This window comes from Coturnix japonica, chromosome 3 (genome assembly GCF_054131305.1).
Source record: "Coturnix japonica strain WE chromosome 3, WE-NBRP24, whole genome shotgun sequence".
Classification (NCBI taxonomy): Eukaryota; Metazoa; Chordata; class Aves; order Galliformes; family Phasianidae; genus Coturnix; species Coturnix japonica.
This window is the reverse complement of record NC_140665.1, coordinates 76,403,408-76,429,299: the sequence shown is the minus strand read 5'-3', so window position 1 is coordinate 76,429,299 and position 25,892 is coordinate 76,403,408. Positions and strand designations below refer to the sequence as shown.

Below are 25,892 nucleotides of genomic sequence, written 5' to 3'. Positions count from 1 at the left end.
AAAATGTTAATTCCAGCTTCTATCTACTGAAGTTTCCAAATCATGCAGAAGATTGTCCGTAGAAGGAAGCAGACAATCACTAGGAAAAAAAAAAAAAAAAAAAAAAAAAGACACCAAAAAAACTTGTAAAAGAATGCCTGAGAATGGTTAGCTCAGTCTTACCTGTCAGCAAGAACTTAGGATATATCCTTTACACTGCAAGATTGCAGTAGCCTGTCCCACAGCAGTAGCCTGATCCAGCCCAAGAGAACACAAAGAGAGGAACTTTTCCCACTTCTTTGGGTCTACCAGCAGCTGAAGTAAAGAAGGAAACAGGGCAGAGCACAGAGGACCGGAGTTGCTTCTCGGAGAAATCCCAGGCAGAAGAAGTAGGAGGTATATACTCTGTCTGTGTCTCACCCAGACTTTTGTTTAAAAGTTTTTTCAACTGTTGCTAGGTGGTGTTAGGCTTTGGCAGTTTAGTTCTCAGATTGTATTTCCCCTCTTCTGGTCTCTTCACACAGTGTTACAGCAATGACTTTGTTGAGCTCAGCTCGCTTGTGCTATATTTAACCAGTGTTCTCAGCAAGTCAAGCCTGTCAACAGCTGAGAAGTTTGGAGCAGGCTTTGCTGAGTTCCTCAGCTGCTGAATTATCAGTGGATGTAGCACTACACAGCCCAGCTACTACTACATTCACCGAAAGATTGTGGGGAAACTGTCAAATCCTTTTATGGGCTTCCAGTGACTTCATGGGGGTAATTACTATTTAAAGCACTAAGTACAAGATGTGTATTTAGGCATACATTTTAGACTGGTAGAGAAAGAATACTTGTGTTCGCAGCAGATGAGTTCAATTATTTATACAGTGAGGATTTTCCTAGGACATGTAGGAAGTTTATAATTTGAAAGGTATGCACTTCACTTGAGGAAAAATTACACGCGGGGAGAACTTTTTGCAGCATAATTTTTACAGAGTTTAAATATGTTAAGATGACATAGAGAGAAATTAATGAAAGGCTTAGGCTGGAAAGTTTTCAGTGTGATGTTTATTCCAAAGACAACCTTCTTCTAGACTAAGAACTTCCCATAGAAACTTGTATTCTGAAGAAAAGGAAAGCCGCACAAGCCCTCATTTGATTGATATGAAGCAGGTAAGAAAGGATATTAGGAATATGTAACTCTAGCACTGTGTACATTTTGGTGTATTCACACTTGCTTCTGGATCTAATTACTGATGCTAACTCCAAGCCATAAGTCTCTTAATCAAATGATCAGCAGGAACATCAGACAGCTTTTCAACCCACAAATAACCATATATTAATGTTCTCCAAAGAATTTTAAGTCTTAGAATCCAGAGTAAAGTTGTAAGGAGGCATACCAAAACAGTCCCTGTAAATATTCCTGGCAAGGAAAACCGGTGACCCTAACAACTCTTCTGACCTGAATTGTTCTTCAGGGCAAAATGCAAAAAGGGGCTCATCTAGAATGATCTACCCTAGTGACAATTTGCCATGTTCATCTAGGGTTAAATGAAGAGGCAGGAAAGAAAGAAAGGTAGGAAGGAAAAAGCAGAAAGATGCTAAAAATTATTTAATTGTTTTCATGCTTTTGCCTGGAAACATGCTGCCCTTTTCAGTGCAAAAGTAAGACATAGAAGCAAATCACGACTCTCTTTGGTTACACTGGGCCACTGTGTAGATAACAGGATGGACAGCAGAATTGGATCATGCTTTTTCCAGTGCTTTCAACATGCAGGAACCTAATTGGCCACAACTACATGAGATGACAAGGGTTGAGTACAAGCCCTTATAGGAAGCAGCTGTAGCTTGGTTCTGTCTGTCTCTGAAATGAGACAGGTTTGTATTTTGCTTGATTTGTGTTATTTTCTAGACAAGAAAGGAAGAGTGAAGGAACATTTTCATTCCCAATGAGCTTATAAGAAAAACATGTAGTAAATATTAGGTATTATGCCCAGTAACTGATATTTAGACATGGATGGTACATTTATAAATGTCCCAAATGCTTCCATTGTATGAAATATATTTTATTTTGGAGACCAAGTAATAAACACTAATTTCATGTTGTCCATTTAAATATTTAACTTGGACAGAATATCCAGAATGTACAAAAATATAAACTCTTCTATTTTACAGAAAGGGCTTATTTGGAGGATTACTGTAAGAACAGATAATATATTGGCACAAAGCTTGGTGCTGCATGCTTCCACTTCAACCTGAAGTGAGTTACATATATCCGCATTCTAAAAGATTATCTAAATTTGTTCCCACTTATAAAATGAGTGTATTGCAATCAGATGAGTAACTTTTCAATGACTTTGGCCTTAACTTCTTGTTCAAAGTGCAATATTAATAGTACTTCATTCACCTACAAAAAAATTAAGAAACAAAACAATTAACTTGGCTCATAAAACTCACAGAAACCAAATAATTCTTAGCATTTCTCTCCCATTAGCTAGTGACATATTCTCTGAATGAAAAACAATACAACTTCTTAGGAGGCAATCTCTGCTGCCAGCCCTTGTGGGTGGGTTTCAACAGTGACCTTGCTGATGCAAGCCTGCTCCTTCTGGTACACTTGCAATCTTAGTCCTTGGCTGTGCATCAAAAACATTAGTCCTATAAGTGGGAATAAAAATTTGGAGAAAACAAAAGATTTTGCATGTGAATTGAAGAAAATACAAGGACTACGAGGACATTTGCATAGGAAATAATGCAATTAATCTACATTAGTGAAGCTTTTAATTTAGTGTGGTAAAAAATGTTTCACAGTTGCATATGTATGTATGTAAATGTTTTCCTTCCTGCCTTGAGAGAAGAAGATAATTATAAAACATTGGTTATGGAGGATGGAGAATAAGAAGATAAACTGAACCACAGAAGACATTTTTGAGCTTGGCATCCTACATGAGATCTCATTGTCAACACACATCATCCTAAGTCCTAGTGACATCCTACAACTAAATCTAGAAAGTACGACATCTCTGAATTAAGCAATCAGTACAAGAATGCAATGTAAATACTTCCTCGGAAGACAATGAAAGCCAAAGCTCTCAGCATTATTTCAAACAAAACCCCAAAGTCAAGTAAAACAAACAGGATGGAATGTGGCCTGAGTGAGTGAACAAGATCAGGACCAGTTCCCACCTTTAGAGATAACATTAGGCAGATCTGGAAGACAGACTATCATTGTTCACAGAATACTTAACCATAAAATGGAAGGGGTTTTTATTATTGTTATTATTTTTAACCTTAGCTACTCTAGAGGAATTTATGGCTTGAGGCAGAAATAGCTGGCAGAAAATCGATTCCTTATTTTTAATGACAAGATCAAAACTTCTTCTGACCTTATTGGTCCCTCTTGACCTTAAAATGCATATCTGTAAATACGCTTTTTCTGAAACGCATACAACAGTATTACTATTCAATTTTTATTTTAACTGTACATCATTTAGTACATGACTATCATTCTCTTAAGCCCTAGGGCATGATATCATCTTCCTTTTCAAATATTTTACATGATAATTAACTAACTAGCCCAATATATTAGAAACAGTCTAAACAAATGGGCTTATTGTTTCCTGAAAAACTCTACTGTGAGTAGAATTTGGTGAAAGCAGCCACAGTCAGTATTTTATTACGTTGTTCCTTAAAACATCTTGAAGGCTAAGGAGTCATCAGTGCTTTAGTTTCTGAATAATTATTTTTTCATTTGCTTGAAGGGTAGTGTGCCAGGGTCTTCTGATACCCCGCTTTCCTAAGACTTATTGTTCACTTCCATAAGTGTATTTTAGGTTGCACTGATGCTTTTCGCTTTGTAATGGCTTTACAGTATACCTGGCAGGGAGGGTGGTGGATCATGTTTGGATTGCCCCAGTCTTGGCTGCATCTCCTCAGTCTTTATTATGAGAAGGGAAGGTATTTTTTTTTAACTTTTGCTGATGCTCTTGTCACTTCATAAAACTGATACTGCTTTTTAGACTGCAAACCACTGTAAACATAAGATTAAGCATCTGCTTTTTCAGAACCAAAAGATAAAACATTTCTGTCACTTAGTTGATAGATTTCATTCAGCTATCTCTTTTTATAATCTTGCCAAATTAATGAAACTAAGAAAACTTTGTGATGTCCCACAATCCAAGTATCTTCCCAGATACATATATTCTTTTCACAGAATCACAGAATCACAGAATTGTAGGGGTTGGAAGGAACCTCTAGAGATCATCGAGTCCAACTCCCCTGCCAAAGCAGGCTCCCTACACCACGTCACACAGGTAGGTATCCAGGCAAGTCTTGAATACAATTAATTTTGCTAGTTGTAAACATTTCAGATAGATATGTCAAAAAATAAATAAATCAGCACTTCAAGATCTTTGCCGCAGCCACAAACTTCCAGGAATGCTTACTTGAGCTGTATAATTTTACCTGTAATATCCTGCTTTATCAGTGATACAGAGTGTCTTTCATTTTGATTTATCATTAGTTACCTTGCTTGCTATTCTCTCTTCACAAATAATTTGTCTTTTTGTGTCTGTGTGTGTGATTTTAATGAAGGAAATGCTTGGATATTTCAGTTATTTTAAATGTTCTTCCATTCTGCCAACAAAACTATCACCGTTTCATATGTCTTTTCCAAATGAAATAAACATAATTCAAAGATTATTACAGATTACATAATTCAAGATTATTATACAGTCACATCAAGACTGTCAGATGCCATATCAGACTTCAAGGTGCACAACATTGTTTATGACAAAGGACAGTAAAAATAGCAATAACATTATTATCATGTTTGGACACTTAAGTCTGAAGCCCCAAAACCTGGCACTCACTCCCAACTAGGTCAAATGGAGTGTCTGAAGCCTGAGGGAAAGTGCCAGCTCAGGTCTCTGGAAATGGAACAGATTTGCTCATTTGCTCTGCTGCCACACCCCAGGAGTGGTATGCAACTTGCTCAAAGACTATGATAAAAATGAGCTGAAGATAGATTGTTTTTAAGGCCAGAATAGACTATTTTGATAATCTAGTATAGTATCCTTCACAGAAATGCAGGGGAATTTTCCTCAAGAAAAGCAGCAAATTGTAGTGAATTAAAGCACAGCTTTCAGAAAGATTATATAAATCAAATAGGGGTAATGTAAAACATCAACATACAATGTAGACGAAAAGACAATTGCTCTTACTATTTTAAACTTATCGTAACTTTACAATTTATTTCCAGTTTGTTGTTGGCTGACTACAGCTTCCAGCCCATTCAATGGGTAGTCAGCAATACACAGCTTCTCTGTGGAATTCTAAACATTTTTCTGCAGAGATTAACACCCCTGTGGAGAAAATCTAAGTCTACAGAAGCTAGCTAGCTTTGTTTTTCCTGTTTTGCTGTGCCACCTTGGAAACAGCACAGAGATGTCCTTGGATCAAAAATGAAAAAATTCTTAACCACTTCTCCTTGTCTAAGTAACTGAAAACAAAATTGGTTCTGAGGCTTCTCTTTTCTAGACTAAATTCAGTGAGCTTCCTTCTATCCCTTAGCACCTACTTGCATATTATGAAATAATCCACTCATGTTGCTTACGGTTGTGAAAGAAATAAGCAAGTACCCTACTTGTGTAAGTCAATGATCCCAATAAGGACTTTTGGGTATTGTTGGATGACAAGCTGGACACGAGCCAGTAATGTGCCCTGGCAACCCAGAAAGCCAACCATATCCTGGGCTGTATCAAAAGAAGCATGGCCAGCAGGTTTAAGGAGGTGATCCTGCTCCTCTATTCTTCACTGGTGAAACCTCACCTGGAGTACTGTATCCAGATGAGGGTCTCCTCAGTAAAGAAGAGACACAGACCTGTTGGAGCATATCCAGAGGAAGGACACAAAAATGATCCAAGGGATGGAACACCTACCCTATGAGGACAGGCTGAGAGAGATGGAGTTCTTCAGCCTGGAAAACAGAAGGCTCTGGCGAGACATGAGAGCAGCCTTTCAGTACCTAAATGGAGGGGTATAAGAAAGAAGAGGACAGACTTTTTTTCTGGGTCTGTTGTGTTAGGACAAGAGGAAATGGTTTCAAACTAAAAGAAGGGAGATTTACAGTGGATATAAGAAAAAAGTTTTCTACAGTGTTGGTAGTGAAGCACTGAAGTAGGCTGCCCAGAGAGGTGGTAGATGCCCCCTCCCTGGAGACATCCAAGGCCAGGCTGGATGGGGCTCTGATGAGCCTGGTGTAGCTGTAGGTGTCCCCATTCATTGCAGAGGAGTTGGACTAGATGAGCTTTAAGGATTCATTCCTACTCAAATAATTTTATGATTCTATGATAAAGTTAACTATCAGACAAATATGGAAAAATACAGATGAGTTTAGATAAAAAATAGTGTACTATTTTGAGAATTAAATATTTCATTGAAAAAACACCTACAGTATGTTTCATGAATAATCCCACTGAGTGACAGTAATCCTGTACCTTCTCAAGATTTGTTTGTGTGTTCTTCACACCTGAAAGGACTCCAGAAGAATTGTTACCAGTTACTGTTATGTAATTTGAGTATCACTTTTCATTTAATATTAGTATGAAGCTTTTCTAAAGATCTATGAGAAAAAAAAAAGGAAAAAGAAAAAAAAAAACATTTGGAAAGGAAAGTGGAGGCAATTATCAGTAGCACAAATGAAAATATCTTATAAATGCTTACTCTTAATGAAACAAACACAAATTTCACTTATACTTTTAATGGAATATGACCAAACAAAACATTATTCTTCTTGTAGTTCAGCTTAATTGTGCTCAACCCACTTAGCACTACACTCCTTTCAAAAAAACTAACAAGCTGTGAGCCAGAAAACTGTAGCTAAATTACAGTCTGTAGATCTATAGCTGATTTATACAAGTGTCTGGCCAATTAGCTTTAAGATGCCTTCCATTCTTTCTACTGTATTGCCTTTGTTAGTTCGTCAGCTCCTAGGGCACTGACATTATCAAATAGATGTAATTTCATTCTTGTAATTACAGGTATCACCAGAACTTTTCAAGATCTTTTTGTTGTATATGTCCTTTCTACCAGTTCTTTCTTCTCCATATGAATTTGTTGTCTTCGAATGAATTGTTGCAGTAGCAAATCTGGCCTTACAAACTGTCACGCTCTCTTGGATTTTAACAGGTGAAGCTCTGCTTTGGACATCCCCAAGTGCACAGTGCCACCTATCAGTACCTCAGGGTTAATTCATGGTAAGAGATGACCTGAAGGGCTTTTTGGTAGCAACCACTTTAGCAGGATGGTTCCACAGCTTGGCTTCATGTGCATTGGAGAAGGCTCCAGACACCAGCTGCTTCTCCAAAAAGATACTGGTTTCTGTCATCAGCTCAGTTCCATGGATGTGTTTCAGGTCAAGCGCTGACTGCTCATACCTCACCTCACTTCAGACATTTTAAGCTAAGCCACTTACATCATTAGTTCTGCAGATTTCATTGACAGAAGCCTATATTTATTGTTACATTATTTCTGGAGATGTAGAAATGAATATTTCTGAGGAGAAAGAAGTTTTAACATATGTAGGGAGCCCAACAGCTTCAAAACATATAGCTTATGTACAACTCCTATGTAGGAATGGGTGGACTGAACATGAGTAGTTGTTTTCCTGGTTACCTCAGGACAAGATACTCAGAGATGAGCCGAAGTTATGTTCCAGATGTAAGTGCCCAACTATCCTTTTCATGAAGAGCTGTCTCTAGTCCCATTACTGAATTGTGCGCACACACCTCTCAAAGACAGTCACAGCATTTGCAAAAGAATTTGTGCACACCGGACTGGAGAACAAGAGGCAAGGGATAAAATAGAGTCAAATCCATGACAGAAGAACATCTCTGCAAGGGGATCAAAGCAAGGTTTCAAAATCCAAGATTACATTCTTCATGAAGAATCAAGGACCTGAAGCTTAAAATGTAAAGAAAACGAAGATATGTGCAAAATAGCTTATTACTGTCAAACTGGTCAGCAAAAAAATGGGCCCTGTTCTCCATGTCCATCTTAACATTTGCCATATACTACACTTTGTGGTCTTACTTTCACAACTGTGGAGAGGAGGGATCTGCCAAAGCACTTATTTCTACTTTCTATTATTTAAGAATTTGGTGAACAATAATGAGGAGTTAAATTGCTATAACATTCATTTACATGAAGACACATTGCTTGCTAGTGATACTTAAAAATGAAATGGTCTTTCAAAATGCTTTATGTTAAGCAGCAATGTTGAAAACAGTTCTCTAACCACACAGTTCACTGGGAGCATTAGGGGAGAATTGCTCTGCCTTATTTGTTGACTGCTGGAAGAGGAAGAAAGTTTAAATAACAGAATTTTGACAGTAACAAGTAAGGATGACAAGAAGATTATTTATCTATTTATTTATTTATTAAAAGTTTTATTGCTTTAGGACCAATTTTGCCAGTACTACTGTTATTAATAATCAGCAAACTGTTGGAATAATAGAAAACCGTAACATATCTGGACTCATTATTAAATCTTTAAGTTAAAATAAGTTCCTACGGTTTCCTTGTAAATAAAAACACAGTTTTTAGAGAAACCAAAGTTATGTGAATGCAGATGAGATAGGGAATTCCTGGTCAAAAGGGTAATGTGCAACTGCATGGTGAAGAAATCATGAGAAGGGATACACAAAAGAACCAGAATCAGTGCTATAGCAAGAGCACTGCAGAAAGCAATGCAAGGCATATCTACCTCGAAATAGACAGAGAGAAAAACAGAAAATATACCCACTGAACTTTTGGTTTTCAAGGTATAAGCGACCTCAACAGAAGGAGTTACATACCAGCTCAAACAGAACCAACAACCACAACTGATAACCATGTTGCTTTTCTTCCTTTCCATTTGTAGACTACTTTCAGTAGATCTATGTTTAACTAACTCCTGAGTATTCCATCTTTCAGTACTCAAAAAGCACACCAGAACAAATAAGGTTGAGCAGAGAAGCTAGAGCTAGTACTGGCTTAAGAAATTTGTAAGAGAGTCATAGAATCGTAGAATCACAAGGTTGGAAGGGACCTAAAAGATCATCTAGTCCAACCACCCTCCCATTACTGTAGTGACAGCAAACCACTAAACCATATCTTGGAGTTCTGCATTCAGATGCCTCTTGAACACTGCCAGGGACGGTGACTTCACCACCTCTCTGGGCAGGCTGTTCCAGTACCTGACCACTCTCTGAGAAAAAAGTTCCTTCTTATGTCCAAATCTAAACCTCTTCTGGTACAATTTGTGGCCATTTCCTCAGGTCCTGTTTATTGCTGGGAAGAAGAGGCCAAGACCCTCCTCATCACAACCTCCCTTCAGGCACCATATTGAGACAGCTCTGAATACTTCCAAGGATGGAGTCAATGCACAAAATGAATAGTACATCAGAGAAGATTTTATTTCACCTAAATCAGTCATGAAACTAGGTGTACAGTCAGAGCTGATTCACAGTGAATTATTTTATCTTGAAGATATGATTAGACACTCATTTGTGATGGTCTGAGTAACATGAGAAGAATCTGCTCTGCTTCTGTTTCTAAATCATTTTCCCAAAGTAACAATCTATATTAATTTAATGAGTATACCTAGTAGTATTTTTCATGTGCTACCTTATGCCGTACTTTTTAAAAGGAAATAAGGTTTAGTTGAAACTAGAAAGTAAATAAAAAGATAACTCTTTCTTTTTCCCTCAGAATTCCTGCAATTGTATTAATTTTTATGCTTTCAAGACTTCTAGTGTGCCAAGACCTAAGTCTTCATAGTCAGTACATTTCTAAATAAGAGAATCAGGGAGCAATGTGCACTGCTGGTTGCTCAAATTGGAAGCACTTTCACCAAAGTGAAGTATGTCTTCCAACAGCGAAGAGCACTGTATCTGTCTTTGAAAGTTGGTATTTAACTGTCCAAGAAAAGTCCAAAGAATTTTTTGAAGTGCATATTTAAATGATACTGAGAAAACAGATGATTCAATTATATAATTAGAGCTGATACATTCTGCACTACCTCTGTCATATTATCCTAGAAAGTGTATTAAGCCTAAGATAGCCTTAACAAGAAACAGATCTCTTTTTGGCAAATATTACCCTCACATTCCTCCTTTTACAGAAAGCAAGAGGCCAAGATTTGTGTTTTGTGTTTCCTCTTCACATATAAACCTTTAAAATTTTAAGTTTATTTTATCCTGTTTTTCCCCACAACTCCTTCATGCTAAGTAAGTTTTCTTTCTCCTCCACATGTACATAAATCTTTCTAGAAAGTCAGGATGGTCCTCCTAAATCTCAAATTATTCTTCTCTATTTCTCTCAAAAGGTTGCCATCCAGATCACCCATTAAGTGCTTGTACACTGCTTGCTTTTTAGTGTTGCATATGTGATAGGCTGGGATATAAACATTTTTCAACAGATAACAAATCTTCAGTGCACCACCACAAAGAATCTTCTAGGGGTATTTTAGCCTTCAAGAAAACAAGCAGTAGATAAAAAAAGCTAATACTCACCAGACCACAGTGACATATCTGGGAACCAACTCAAGCAGAATAGAACTGCACAACCACTTAAAGTTAAAAATAAGACAAATCAGAAAAACATTGCAAAACAAGTAAAATAAATCATTCTCAAAAGAGAGCTGAGAATGTGCTGAAGCAGAACCTGAACACTTAATGACAATATTAATTTTGCTGTTGCTGGAGGATACGGCTGGCTTGTCATATAAAGCTGTAGCAGCTGAAGTCTATAAAACAGTGAAACCAAAAAAGTAGCTTGCTTGTCAAAGAGAGGAAAAAGAGACCTCTGCATCCTTCACCTTAAATATCATTAGGAATTGTATCTTCTCTGTTGATCAAAAGCAAAGGCCTGGAAGGGAAGTAGGCAAATCAACCAACCAAACAGGACAGGGATGAAAACAGAAATTTTGTCTTAGCACTGACAAAAACAGAAATGAATGAAGATATAGGCCAGGCAGTTAATGGCTGAATGTATTTTAATGCAGGAATGCAGAAATTTCAGTGATATGGGCAGTCCTCATCTAACCTTCCTAGACAAAAATGACTGTCTTGTGCTATCAGTTTGGCTTACAGTGTTAGCTGACAGACACTGTTAAACGCATCTCTTCAGATCCAAGAAAAATACTCTTCAGTAGGCATGAGAGTTCCAAGCTATCACCTGCACTGAGGTCAATTTCTGCCATTTGTAAGAAAACGAGAGATTTTAACATAAAGTGAGAGGAAGTCAATAAGACAGGTCTTAAGCTAAAAACACACTGAATCATTTCTTATAAATACAGGAAATTATATAAATACATACAAGAAACCAGTTTGCTTCCAAACATGTAATTGAACTCCAAAATCCATTAAAACTAAAGACTTTGATTACTGTAATATGGGAAGAGAAACATGATGGGAAATAATAAAATAGGGGGATTTTTAATAGCTTTCTTTACTGATAATTGAAGCCAGTTAACTACTCTAGTTAAGTATAAAGTAGCTTTTTGTGAACACAGATGACCATAAGCATTCCTGAGAATGCTTGAGAGAGATCAGAGAGAGGGGAGGTAACACTAATTTCAAAAAGGCCAAAACATTACACGAATGTTGTGTTTTCAAAGCATTTTTGTTTTTGGAAGAGAAGAAGATGCAGCATATCTGGTTGTAGTAAAGGTGCTGGGTGGGCGATTTGTTTTCTTTCCATCTGTTTCTGCACATCCAATTGTATTGTCACTCAGGCTTTGTAAGCCCTCACGAAGTACAGTGGAAAAAAAAATGGAGAAAAGTAAATTATTGTTTTGTATTTGCTATGTTTTGTATTTGCTATGTTTTGTATTTGCTAAACACCATGTTTGGAGCAGGCCTCAGGAATATCAGTGTACAAGGCCAAAGCACAGAGTCACTGAAGCTGAATGCACTGCATGGTGCAGCAGTTTATCCCAGCCCTCTCACGTCATTTGAAGGCCTAGAACTGACAGATGTTTGGGATCAACTGACAATTTGTGTGACACACCTGGGCTAGCAAACTATAAGTCTCAAGTTTTCAGGATGCAAGAGTTGAAAACAAGGTGGGTGAAGAGTGAGAGCTACATGTGAGAAACTCTATTAGAACAGTCAGAAACAATACAGCTCTTGACCAGCTGCCTGTTACACTTTATCTTCTTGATAATAAGGGATTTAGTGGAAGTTGAGTGTTGTCGACTTACATAATAGCATAGGATTGCCAGGATCTGAAGTTACAAGCATAACTCTACTGCACAGAGAGAACTTCCATTGGACTGGAAAGAAGGGTATGGGCAGGACAACCTCGCACCCTAGAAAAAGGGAGTCACTTCCCAATGAAAAGCCGAATCTACTTTGAGATCTTTCTCCATTATATCAAGTGAAGCCTTTACAAGGGCACTGTGGGAAGGCATCTTTCCATTATTGTCTACAAGAAATGGACAGAAGCAGGAGGGTTTTAGCAAATACCCACTGACTGTTTAGTCACTTTTTTTATACCACTCATCTCATTTATTTATTTAAGTCCTCACTAGTGCATGCCCTTTTATTCTAGCCCAGATTTTTTCTAGGATACATTATAAGAATGAATATTTTTGGAGTAGCCTATTTTTCCATTAAAATCTGTACTTTCAGAAGATTCCACAAAGAACAAAGTTCCATCCTTACATATATGGGTCAAATAAACTTTAAATCCATTTATAGAACTGAATATGAACATCTCTCTGTCCTTTCTGTAAATATTTCCCACATCTCAGATCTTGCCTCAGGTTTCTTCAGTGAATATTTAAATAAAAGAGTAGGTAGCACAAGAATTTCTTCATAGTTCTCCAATATGATTATTTTCACAAATTAGAACTTTATATATATTACAAAATTACCTGTTTGTTACAAGCAAATAAACAAAACTATAACAATTACTTTCATGTTCATAGTGTTATTATAGAGTTAGTATTCATAGAGAACAACTTCAAAAAGAAAGACAACAGATTTTTTAATACTGTTCAAATAGAATAAAAATAAACAAATTAAAGCATAAAGGGAAAAGGAGAAGCACCAAAACATTTGTCTGAAAAATCTCTGATGAACAAATCCTCCCAAATTCCTCTTCTTTGACTTCATGACAATCATTAAATTAATTCCTCTGAATGTAAACAGGTTTTTTTTCTGTTCATCTGCCAACAAAATTACATCAACCTTCACCTCACCTTCACATAATAAAGAATCACAGTGATATATATTTCCCTGGACTGCCCAAACTTCTAACGCTTCTCATTTTTCCTGTAGTATGCCTCATGGTAAATATTTAATGCACTATTTGTTAAAAACAAAAACAAAAAAACAACCCTCATCTTTTTATATTATATGAAGATATCAACAAATTACATATAGAAACATTCCCTGGTTTATTCAATAGGGAACCAAACTCCTATTACTTTGAGAGTTCTGTATCCTAGAGGAAGGAGGAGGAAATAGAGTGGAGCCTCTTTAACCCAAGATCTCATTTAAGCAGTAAGAGACTCCATCACCATGATATCCATACTGTGGACCACATACATTATGATCAGCTTGGGATACAGCTGTACTAATACAGAAATCTATATTGTTGATGAATACTTTTTGGCCAGCTATCCAGACTCCCTGGGCATCAAGAGAAATAAGCAGTTCTAAAGTGTAGCTCCTCCTTTACTAACACAGCCAGTGAAATAACTCCCTACAAGTATTTCTCTCCACTGATAAGATGCTGAGGCTAAATCAGACTTCCCTGATGTCTGAAATTACCTCATATAACACTCACCCTTGCTTTCTAAGTTGGTTTGTGATCCCAGGTATTGGTCTCTACCCTGAAAACAGAAGAATTATATTTCCTTCACAAACTTTTCAATTTTCAATTAACCATCTATTTCAAACAGCTAATTTCGTATTTCTAGACATTTTTTTCATTATTTCTTCAGCTCTTCTGTCTAGTCAAAAGATTATGACACAAGTAGACATGCAACAAGACTGCTGAGGATTATTAAGAGTCAATAGAGAGTTGTCCCTATGAACAAATGCTTTTAGCTAAATAATTATGCTTTTCTCTGAGTTTCAACCCAATTTTTCTACTTGACCTTGAAGTAAACTATCTCTGTGGTCCTGCTTACAACAGCTGAAGCCAGTATAAACAAGGAAGGGCCAAGCACAAAAACAAACTTCTTGAAAGCATCCTGGTTATATCTCAGGAAAGATTTATTAATTAGATCTGAGTCTTATTTACTCCAGGTCTTCAAAAAGAACATTTAAATTATGATAGTCAGCCTGTACCAAACAAATAAACAAAACAAAAATCAGCCAAAAAGACACCAGAAACACCAGAAAAAAAAAAAAATCAACTGCCTCAAAGATACTTTTGTCAGTAGCAGAGATGGTGAAAGAATAGATTGTTTATTTTAACTGTGTTTGAAAGAGACTTTATAAGGTTAAATTAAAGTAATGTATACTTTCAGACCTTCTGTTCGCTATCCTAATGACAAACATATGGGATGGAAAGCCACTTCCTGTAGCAATCAGCTGAAGTGCCTACTCAGGCACCAAAAAGGCCACCTGCAGATTTTGGCAGTGTCCTGGTTCTGACAGAGACTGCTACAAACCATATTGGATTTCCACCCTGAACATCTTTTATGAGTTGCATCTCTCCACTTCTTGCCAGTTACCAACAGAATGTATGTATCACCAAACTCTGGCTGCTAGAAGACTCATTCTATCAGGAAAGCCTATGCCATAGAATCACAGAATGGTTTGGGTTGGAAGGGACCTTTAAGATCATCTACTTCTAATCCCGCGCTATAGACAGGGATACCTCCCACTAGACCAAGCTGCTCAAAGCCCCATCCAGCCTGGCTTGAATGCTTCCAGGGAGGGGGCATCCACAACCTCACTGGGCAACCTATTCCGTTGTCTCACCATGAAGCAGAAACTGTGAGGAGCATTAAAAGGAACAGCTCCCTTTCTGATTTCATAGGTGCTACTTGGTAACTTCTCTTTCCTGTTGGCAGACCTGTTTCATGGTGAATTATGCTCATTCAGTATCAGTTTCAGGTTCTCCCACTGCTGCACCTACATCACAGGGACCAACAGCTGCCTGTTGCTGTCACTCTTCTGTCCTAGTTCTGAGAACATCCTGTGCAGGTGGCGGGTCTGTCCCAACTGTACTTTCTTACGGTGTAACATACTGATGGGGAAACGCATCAGGCACATCACTTAGTGCAGTCCTGGGCTTAGAGCAGCTGCACCAAGAGGAACAATCCTGATCTAAAACTTTATACTTGAAGCCTTTTCAACTTATTACAAGATGTGCACTTCTTGCATGTGATAGGTAAGCTTTCCCTTAAGCTGGAAATGTAGCATCCAAAGTCTGATCTACTGGGACTACAAAGAACTGAGCCAGAGCTTTAGCCTTTTCTCACTGTAACTAGGGTCTGAACTCATTCACCTAGTAAGTGGAAAAGGGCTAAAGACTGTTTTGTCTGTATAATACATTTTAGAAATATGAAAATTTTAAGGAACCTAAACTAACATTATCTTTAAATGAGATTTATGAGTAAGCTCATTTTTTCATCAATATCTTGAGAAATTTAAATATTGAATTTGCCCTTATTTAGAAAGGTGAATCAACAAGAGGTATAGAATCATAGAATCACCAAGGTTGGAAAAGACCTAAAAGATCATCCATTCCAACCATTCACCTATTACTAATAGCTCCCACTAAACCATGTCCCTCAGCACAACATCCAGTCTTTCCTTGAACACCCTCAGGGTCAGTGACTCCACCACCTCCCTGGGCAGTCCATTCCAGTGCCTTACCACCCTTTCTGAGAAGTAATACCTCCTAATGACCAGCCTGAATCTCCCCTGCCATAGCTTGAAACCATTCCCTCTGGTCCTATCACTAATGACACAAGAGAAGAGGCCAACCCCCAGCTCACTACAACCTCCCTTCAAGAAGTTATAGAGAGCAATAAGGTCTCCCCTGAGCCTCCTCTTCTCCAGGCTGAAAGGTCGATGCTTGGATAGAAGTGATCAGCACTGGGACTATTAAGACAAGCCTTTGGGCTATAGGTATTGCTTGTAGAACACAGGAAATTGAAAAACAATTTTTCATGGATATTTTCTATCATTATGAAGCCATCATAGCAACTAGTAAACTGAATTGCCTTTGTTAAAGAAGTTCCAGGGGCTGCAGTACTCTTGGTGGAGATACACTAAGGGTGCAGATTTTGGATCTGAGCCTGGATTTCAAGCACAACAAAGATCAAGAGTAACGTGTTCCATGAGCTTGTCCCATTCTAAACATGGGGAACATTTGCAAAATTCCTAACTGGAAATCTGTCTTAAATATCATCAGGGTTTGGACTTATTAATCTCCTGGGTTTTAACTGAAACCCATCTGTAGCTCAAAGTCAAGGCTGGATAAAAACAGAGAAACTTCATAAAAAAACCTTACATCATATGTGTTCACTGCACTCACACTGCCTTGTCACTTGTTCCCATTTATAATATAACTACATTTTCTACAGAGATCATTTAAAATATGTATTTGCTGCTAGTCTGAATGAATAAGCTATTAAACACCACCATGCTGTTACATTAACAGTACTCAAATTTTGCATCCTATGTCCAGCTCTTGCAGTGATACCATTCTAAGCTCTATGATATATTTTTATTACTATTTAAAAACAAAAAGATTTATTTTGGTGCAGAATTACTCTGAGCCTTTCATATTATCTGTATGGGTTATTAGCATTCTGTGCTTCTCCGTGGGTCTTAAATGATTACATAATGCCATCTAGAGGTGTGGGGCTTCTAGTCTTCTGAAAACAACTAAGTTTTAAATTAACTTCGTCACATCCTTTCTAACGCAAATGTATTTTGTCTATCAGAAAGAAAACATGAGGCATATAACAAAAATAATAATGATGCAATTATTTTTTAACTCTTTACATTTTACATATATCCTCTCTCTGTGCAGTTCACAGCTCAGAGCCAGTGCAGAACATGCCACTTGGTACATAGCAACCACAGCACAGTCATGTGCCCTGTATATCAAGATAAACCCACAGGAGCTCTTGTTCTACTGGATGTGTTATACAACTTCTTTGGACATACATCCCTTCAGACAAGCCTTCACATGTCTCCATTTTGCCAGTTTCCTTAACCCAAGTCTTGGTTTCTGGCTTCACCATCCCTGCCTACGTCTGTGCCAGTAAATAATACCTTGGCCACATGGCATTCCTTTAGCTGCTGCCAGATTGCCTACTAGAAGTAGTCCCTGTACTGTACTAACCAGAACCCTTCCCAGACACTACCCTGGAAAGTGTTTAGTTGGTACAAGAAAAATTGTCTCAAAGTCCGCTCCAATAACTTAACTGTATCATCATGTGGCAATGCTCAGAATACTATTGTGAACCAGTTAAATTTACCAGTGAAGAAGTATCTTCCAGTTTTTCATAGCTGTTCTTTCAGCTACATTCATAAAGCTCAATTTTCTACTTGGAGAGCTCACCACCAACTCCCAGGTGTTCTGAAAGATGACGTGGCCTATTTAGAAATAGTTAGGTGGAGCAGTAAATGGTATTTCAGAGTACTTAGACTACAATGGAAAGAAAGGATTTCTGAATATTTCAGCAGTCCTACATTAACTTTCTCAGGCCTATAGCACAATCAGTGTCACTGCACAGCAAAGTTCCTGTTTTAGAAACTCAACTCAGAATTGATATTTAGGCACGTGAAGCTGCGCATAAAACTACTTTCAAGTGGACATTACTCTCACAGTTCATGTATACTAATACATTCTTGAGCCATCTCTCATTGCCCTTTCTTAAGAAGCTGTCAACAATTTTGGCTTTAGATTGCCATAGAAATGGTGGATAAAGTTAACCATATATATTTCCTATAAAAATATTTCACAGACTCTTTCCCGTTCTCCATTTGCACCTCCTCTTCTCTACAGAGAACACAGAGGGAGAATTTCTGATGTCCTATTACATGATGTTTCCTGAACAGCTGTTGCAGCCTAATCTTTCATTTTCACATGGTGTGCTCCATAGACATTTTCACTGCAGTACTGGATAACACTAAAATTGCATGGTACCCTTTTCATTTTTTTCAGTGACTTTTCCTAAACTCTCTAATTCCCATTCAGTTGAACACCCTCTTCCTTCCTCTGGAAATGTATAACCTTTTGTCATGAGATTAGTAAAAGTGACAAAAAAAAAAAAAATCCTAAAAAATGACAAATTACTACTTTTCTGAATGTAATAAACTTACTAAATATCTCACTAGTATACATTTCATGTATATACATACACTACAAATGCAAGTATCAGTATATATCACCAAAAAAAGTCCAAGCTAATTAGCATAAGCATTATCTACAGAATATATGACAGCAGGTCTCAATTCATACTACATCATGGAGACTGTAATTGAAAACAACATAATAAGTTTATCCACTGAATTAAAATATAAATTAATTTTCCAACTTTTTTTTTTTTCTTTTTTTTTTTTTCCTAGAAGTGTTATGTTATAAATCTGAAGTTTAAAAAAAACAACAAAACATACTTTCTTACCATAGCCTTTGTCACTGCTTTCCAAAAGGTTCTGGACATAATATTTTGTTACCAAATTCAAAACTGAAGAACAAAAATCCTGAATGGTAATTTCAAGTGTATTGAGAGTAGAAGGTCCATTCACACCCAGAAAGATTTCTTAGAGGGTTCAGCTGAAATTTGCAAACACAGTATGCTAAATGTCTGCCATCTGGTCTGTATCACTGCGTAGATTCTAGAAAATGTCTTAAAGAGTACTTTGATTCTGTGTAAGTGTGGGATGTACTGTCCACAACAACATTATGCATACTTTTCCCTTACATAATGTCCTGGATACAATGAATAAGGTCAGTACACACTAGATTTACCAGTAGGAGTAATGGCAGCATGGAATAAGTATTTGGCATAATTAACACATTCCTGTTTTTCCCATTAACTATTACCAAGGGACGCCTTAAAGCAAGAGAACTTTACATAATAAATATGTAAGTTTTGATGTAGAAAACGGCGAAGGCTAGTTGACATCTCGTTCTTTTAAAAACAGAGCACAAATTTCAACAATAAGGTTCTTTAATGCCTTTCTTTTGATCTTAGAACAATCACCACTCTGTCCTTCATCCCACGTATCTCTGACATGCAATCTGAGACCAGATATCTAAAGCATTTGCTTTTTGGTAACAAAGCCTGTCATCTGAATATACATGAATGTATATATACAAAGACACAAAGAGATATAACCTCATTTAAATAATTTGGGTTAGATTTTAGGATCAGAATGTAATGTTTCATATGTATTACTCAAATGTAAATTCCTTTGAAAGAACTTTTATAACTACATATATTTATAAAGAGAGATGGTGAGAGAACGGGAAGAGTGGAGGGGAACTGACACTACTAGCTAGATTCTGTCTTTGTTTTCTTATGATTGTCTTATACCTTAAACATCTAAGCTGAAATTTTCTACATACAATGTCAGTTTCTGACTCAGTTTTTTTTTTATTCTATTCGAGAAAATTTATTTCAACAAAAAAATCTTGCTGCCTTGCAGTAAAGACTGATTGCAAATTCTGCTAAAACTAAGGTTCATTTTTCCTCGATTGCTTTTGTCTTACATAAGAGGCCTGATACTTCTCAAGGTGGGTCATATCTATGCTTCTAAACCACTATTTGCAGCCTCCTGAATTGTATAATCTATGCTGAAGGGGCAAGTGCTTAAAACTTTATCTATCTGTTAGAGTTTGGCAGGCAGAAGACTCATTCTGTATAATGTTCCATGCTGGAATAAAGAAAACTTTATTTTGGTGAAATCAATCCCTGAAATACAGGTAGGTTTCCTTATATATCATTATCTCTTTCTTTTATTTTCCCTTTGCCAGGTGTTCACATTTCTGTTATGCGTAGTCAGAACTGCAAGATATTTTTATCTTCTGGTAACAGCCCCTTCATATATTGATGTATTGTTTATATATTTATTTTGCTACAATCATATGTACTAAAAATGAGACATTCCTCAGTTCTAAAATTCATTCTAGAAATACTTACTCAAAATACTACAATGGGCATTCAGTACAAAACACATTTAATTTCCTACATCAAAGTTTAGGGGATCTTTTGTGCTTGAGTTAGATACTAGCCTGTGCTAAGTGTTTAAGGTCTTGAGCAGTCTTACCTTGAAAAATCTGTAAGTGGCAGTTCTCTTCCTCTTTCAGTATGTGTGTATATATGTGCGTGTGTGTGTGTGTATATATATATATATTGTGGAACTATATTTCTACTTTTTAAATTACCTTCAGAAATAAATTTTACTTGTCACAGAATCATGAAATCCTTAGAGTTGGAAGGGTCCTCTGAAGGTCATCCAGTCCAACTGCTCTGCAACGTACAGGAACACCACAGCTACATCAAGTTGCCCAGGGCCTGATCAAGCCTCACCTTGGAAGTCTTGTGGTGTAGTCTCATGCTCTAGAAAGAGACGTGGTGTAGGGAGCCTGCTTTGGCAGGGGGGTTGGACTTGATGATCTCTAGAGGTCCCTTCCAATCCCTACAATTCTGTGATTCTGTGATTCTCCAGGAATGGGGTATCCACCACATCTCAGGGCAACCTGTTCCAGTGCCTCACCACCCTCACTGTAAAAGACTTTTTCCTTATATCTAACCTAATTCTACCCTCTTTAAGCTTGAAGCCATTTACCCTTGTGCTATCATTACAGACCCTGCTAAAAAAATCTATTTCTTTCCTGTAGCTTGCCTTTATGAACTGAAAGGCAGCTATCAGGTAATCTCTGAACCTTCATAGCATTTTTAAGCAGTAGTACACGCAACTATCATGTAAGTGTGAGATAGAAGTTTTGGAATCAAGCTTTAATTAATCAAGTATTTCTCATTCACATTTATAAGTTATAAAAATTACAAAAGTGAGAATATCTAACCATTTTTAATGAGTGACTGAACACTACAAAGTAGGGAGATAAGTAGAGTGGAAAATTCATTACACTATGTTGTTTCATCTGATTTCTTGAATGAAAAGACTACAAATAGAATATCCCTGATCAAACATTCAATCTGTAATTAAAATGCCCCCACAAAACTCTAATCACACAAAAGTCATATTAAAATCAAACTGTATGCAACAGCATACCTCAAGATTTCTCAAATGAAAAGCCTGCGCACACATCTTTTGCAGACTGTTACGGCTGATAGGGGAAAAAAAAAAAAAAAAAAGAAAAATAGATGAGCCAGAACAGTACTAATCTGCCCCCTGGTGACAAACTATGAAAAACCACTCCATCAGGGAAGACAACTTGCCCAGAAACGTCAACGAGGACAGGGATAAGCAATTGATATTTGAGACACTTAGATGTGGCACAGAAAACGAAATTCATCCAGTATTCTCCTTTTCAAGACTAGGGATGTTTCAGTGCTACCTTGGAACTCAGATTGCAAGTTTATAGGATTCATCTAATCCAATAGAAACTCATATGCTATAGAAATCTATGTCTGAACTAGGCACCTAAATTCTCTTTATAGTAAATAGAAAGAAATGGGAGATTTGATGGAGCAATTTAAACTCAGGTATTTATCTAAAAATATCTCCAATAATTCATACCTTAAAAGCGCCTATTCCTCTCTATTAAACAGAAAAGAAGGGCAGACCTCTTGCTCAAAACTAGACCAGCTCTGTAGTCATCTAAAGGCAAGTGATGAATCACACTGTCTGTATTTCTGCAACAGAGGATAACTGCAGTTCTGACTTCGACAGAAGAATTTTAAGGCATTAGAGGCTGTGAATAGCTCAAAGATCAGCTTTTTATGGGGCAGGTAGCAGTAACAATTTTATCTTGATGATAATATTTATAGAAAAACCTTATCTCTCAGGGTCAGTAATTTGAGATTTTATATATATATATGTGTGTGTGTGTGTATACATATATATATATGTATATATATACTGTTTTTAACAGTACCTCACTTCATCCATATATTTTACAAAAGTTTGTCTGTATTATAAGTACTATTACAGCTGTTTCCTAAAATACAAAGAAAGGCAAAGTGCTACTTTTCTAACTTCATATTAAATTGCCTAAATAAATTGCCTAATTTTACAAAACATTCACCAGTTGGTCCTGATGATGGACTAAAGACTTTGATTTGTACCTTCTCCTCTTCCCGTAGCCTTATCTCAAGTATTTTTCTCTTCTCAGCTTGAAATACACTGTTTTCAGTTCTTCAGATTCTTTGCTTTCATAACTGAAAGAGTTGCTGTATTCAACATCTCCTGTCTGAGACCTGAATGAACTACCTTCATCGCCTTCTTTCAAGATCGTGTATTAGTGCTTAATTTAAAATAGAACAAAGGAGAAAAACAGGGTTTTTCTCTTACAGCTGACTGCTCATTCTCAACCTTCTTAATGGTACAGTAAAGCAAAAACGTAGTAATCTAAGGGTTAATTTATCTCATGCTGACAAATGCTAATAACACAGGTAGTTGTTTATTATGTTTTTGGACCTACAAAACAACATATTCAAAAGCTGCACGATTGCTGCAAATTATAAGAACTTGCACCAGAAGCTCCAGTAAAGAATTAAATATCTTTCCCCGCTTGCTGTGTTTCAAACAAGGACAGATGGTAGATCTCTAGTAAACTAACTTAAACTCTGCTGCAGCAATATAACCACAACATTTTACCTCTTGAAACATAAACTGCTGATTCCTGAGTTCATTCACCACAGTCACAAATTGTGGCTATTTCTTAAAACAGAGCTCAATATCAGAACACTGTTACAGTGTTCCAAAACAGTTCTATTTCATATGTACACACCTACCGTGGTATTATGGTTTGCAAACATCCTGCAAACAACACTTATGGAGTATAAGAACATCAAAAAAATCCTTGTGATCAGAAAAAGGCAAACACTGATGATAATGCTACCTTGATTTCCTTGTGCTTACCTGTGAAGGCAGGATATTTTTACAAGGGCTGCTCCATAAGTAGTGCCTCCTGTTTCATAACATTGGCCCATGGAATCAGAGGTGGATGTTGGTGCTATGGTGGTAGAGGCTAAACCTTCCCATCAATCCATTCCACGTAACAGATGGCAGCAATGGGGCAGTCTGACAACATGGCATCTGACATGGGAGTGTGTGCAAAGCAAAGGTGTGCAATTGAATTCCTCCATGTGGAAAGAAAACGGCACCCATTGACACAGTGCCATATTTCAGCAGTGCCAATAGCATCCACTCAGCTGGGGCAGATTTTTTATGAAGGCAGTTCATAGCTTTTAAAAATATACAGGTAATGCTGGAGGCTAAGTTGAAAAATAGCACTTTGTAGTTGAGAATTTACTGTATCCAATAGTATAATTGTGCTGTTTGTATCTCTTGTAGTTTCCGTGGAAATAAATAGGAAGCATTACTTCCAGTGCAAGCTACAGACCCCTGCACAGCCACAGGCTCTCACCCGTACATCGCCCACCTCAGGGGGCTCGAGGCGGCTGCGTGCCCAGCGCCGCCCAACGGTCGCTCCCTAACGGCCTTTGGGCAGCTCCGAGCCGGCAGCTCGTCCCCGCAGGCAGGAGGGGGTCAGGACGCCTCAGTGTTGGTGTCTCCTGCCAGGTGAAAACTAGTCTTTCTGAGCTAGACACGTCGCTTTGAGTTTTTTCCCCACACATCAAGGCTTTTTTGTCCTCTCTGGGCTCGTAAGCCTCCCCCGTGGCAACGCTGGGAAGATGTTTTGCAGTCCTGTTTCCAAATCTGCTTCCTTCAGAAAGTTGCTTCCGACATGTAAGTAATCACTTGTGATGGTGTTTTCAAAAGGAAAAACAACCAAACCTGAGCGTGTGACCTAATGTCCATCAAGGGAAGAGTGCTTTCACCTGTAGACCCTCAGTGCTGATGATGAGTATGATGGAATAAATTCTAAATTTTTAAAAAAATCGAAAACCTATAAAATATTAAATAATACATGATATGGTAATGACCACAACATTAATATGTGCTTTGATAAAACAAATCTTACAAATTCAGTAAAACAAAAAAGATCAGCAGCATAATAGTAAAGCAAATATGCAGATTTCAAACAGCACTTTATGATTAATTCTATGATTATTTTTGAAAAAACACTCGGAAATACCACCAAATTTTAAAGGTGCCCTATTAATGACTAAAAGGAACCCCCTCCCACCCCCCAAAAGACCAAGTAGTCATCTACAGCAACCCAGAGGTCCAGCTGAGGTTTCTAGACTGCTGTCTGTATCAGAGGCCACTGATGGAGTCACACTGCAGTTAGTTGAAGCACTTGGCTCTCCTTGGGTAGGCTGCTATGTGCCCTCTGGGTGAGGAGCTGCAGTTCCTTCTTGTTTAGGAAGGCAAATTATACGTTCTTATCTCTGAACTTTGCAACGTAGGCTAAAGGCGTATTGACCCATTATAGGGAATGTTTTCAACTTCTTTTTTTTGTTAGCTTAGAAGGCAAATTGTTAAGGAGGTCAAATAGCCCTGCTTACTGTTCTGATTGCTTGGGAAAATTTGAATGACTTAACTTCCCTGGGCGTAAGAGGGAGTCAGGTAACTTCATACCCCTGTTCACAGTATGGAAAGCTGTTCCAGCCTATGCTCTGCCCCACTGGCACTTCTGAGCCATTCTTCAATCTCTCCTTTATTCATCATGATGCTTTTCCTTTCTTTGTTTGTTTTTCATGTTTTGTTTTTGTATTTTCAGTCTGTGCTACTTCCCTGCGCCTACCTTAACCATTATCTAGAAGAAAGCTCATTATTCAGACCTCAAGATTCCATGCATTTTCTTTCTTTTCACCCCCCAAAAAAATCTTATCTTCCTCTCTTTCCTATTTTAAATGCAGATTTACAAGTAGATGTGTGCCTTCTAAGAAAGTTGAATCCAGCCCAGCAAAGTATGATTACTATCTTGTAATGTCCTTGAGAGCCAGATAGAGGGTATTGGTTGAATAGTTCCTCATTATTATTTCTCTGGGGATCTATTCAGTATTTCAGACTGCTACCGGCTTTTAGTTGGACAAACTGTCTGTTATTGTCCACATATTGTAATGAAAAAGCAGATTCTTCAGGGATTTGCCAGTCATCTCATTGTCCAGCATCAGGTTTCTTTAGAGCTAACAGCGCTTGAATACCAAGAGTATCCACCTGCTTTGATGCTAACAACTGTCAGGACACTGACCAGGACTTCATTGTAGATTTTACAAAGAAACTGAATGAGGATAATGAATGCTAGAGCCCAGCTGAGCAAATGGATGCTATTTCTCTGATTTGTTTCAGGAGTATTTCTTGCAATGATATTCCTTGTTTTTCTTCATTGTGTTAGGATTTTAAAATCCTCTCCAAATTAACTGATAACCATGTGATTGGCCACAGTTTTACATTAATGGAGTATAAAATGTTTCCAATTCTAAAAACACAATTTAAAGTTATGCTAAATTACTGGGGGTATCAAATTAATCCTCTTAATCTATAGCCAGGGAGGGGAAAAAAAAAGGAAAAAGAGGGTTTCATTCTGTTCTTCACTAGGAGAGTGGTTAGGCCCTGGAACAGGCTGCCCAGGGAGGTTGTGGATGCCCCGTCCTTGGAGGTGTTCAAGGCCAGGTTGGGCAGGGCCCTGGGCAACCTGATCTAGTCAATGTGTATGTTTGGTGGCCCTGCCAGGCAGGGGGGTTGGAACTACATGATCCTTGAGGTCCCTTCCAACCCAGGTCATTCTGTGATTCTGTGTTGAACCACACTGCCTAAACCAGCATCCAGAATGAGAAATTAAAGCCCATGAGTTGGATGCTGAGGTGC

The 25,892-nt window shown here is 37.6% G+C and overlaps 2 protein-coding genes and 1 long non-coding RNA gene across 7 annotated transcripts in view; 2 read left to right on the top strand and 1 right to left on the bottom strand.

The window, feature by feature from the left end:
- The window catches only part of FILIP1 (filamin A interacting protein 1), a 124,227-nt gene extending 99,246 nt beyond the window's left edge, over positions 1–24,981 (bottom strand). For 3 of the 5 annotated variants that reach the window (XM_032443719.2, XM_015859039.3, XM_085543735.1), the window contains exon 1: positions 163–638. The gene's annotated coding sequence lies outside the window, so the exon portion shown is untranslated. Of the gene's footprint in view, positions 1–162; positions 639–23,033 lie in introns of those variants that run through there. The other 2 variants (XM_015859040.3, XM_085543732.1) reach the window with 2 other exon arrangements.
- Positions 4,170–8,522, top strand: LOC146761503 (uncharacterized). Its single transcript, XR_014944879.1, has 2 exons — positions 4,170–4,271; positions 7,147–8,522. It is a non-coding gene; the product is annotated as an uncharacterized LOC146761503 (long non-coding RNA).
- SENP6 (SUMO specific peptidase 6) overlaps positions 23,786–25,892 on the top strand; it is a 74,885-nt gene continuing 72,778 nt past the window's right edge. Inside the window, exon 1 of the mRNA XM_015859044.3 lies at positions 23,786–23,864. Coding sequence (XP_015714530.2) covers positions 23,810–23,864 — 55 coding nt within the window. The 5' untranslated portion in view covers positions 23,786–23,809. The remainder of the gene's footprint in view (positions 23,865–25,892) is intronic.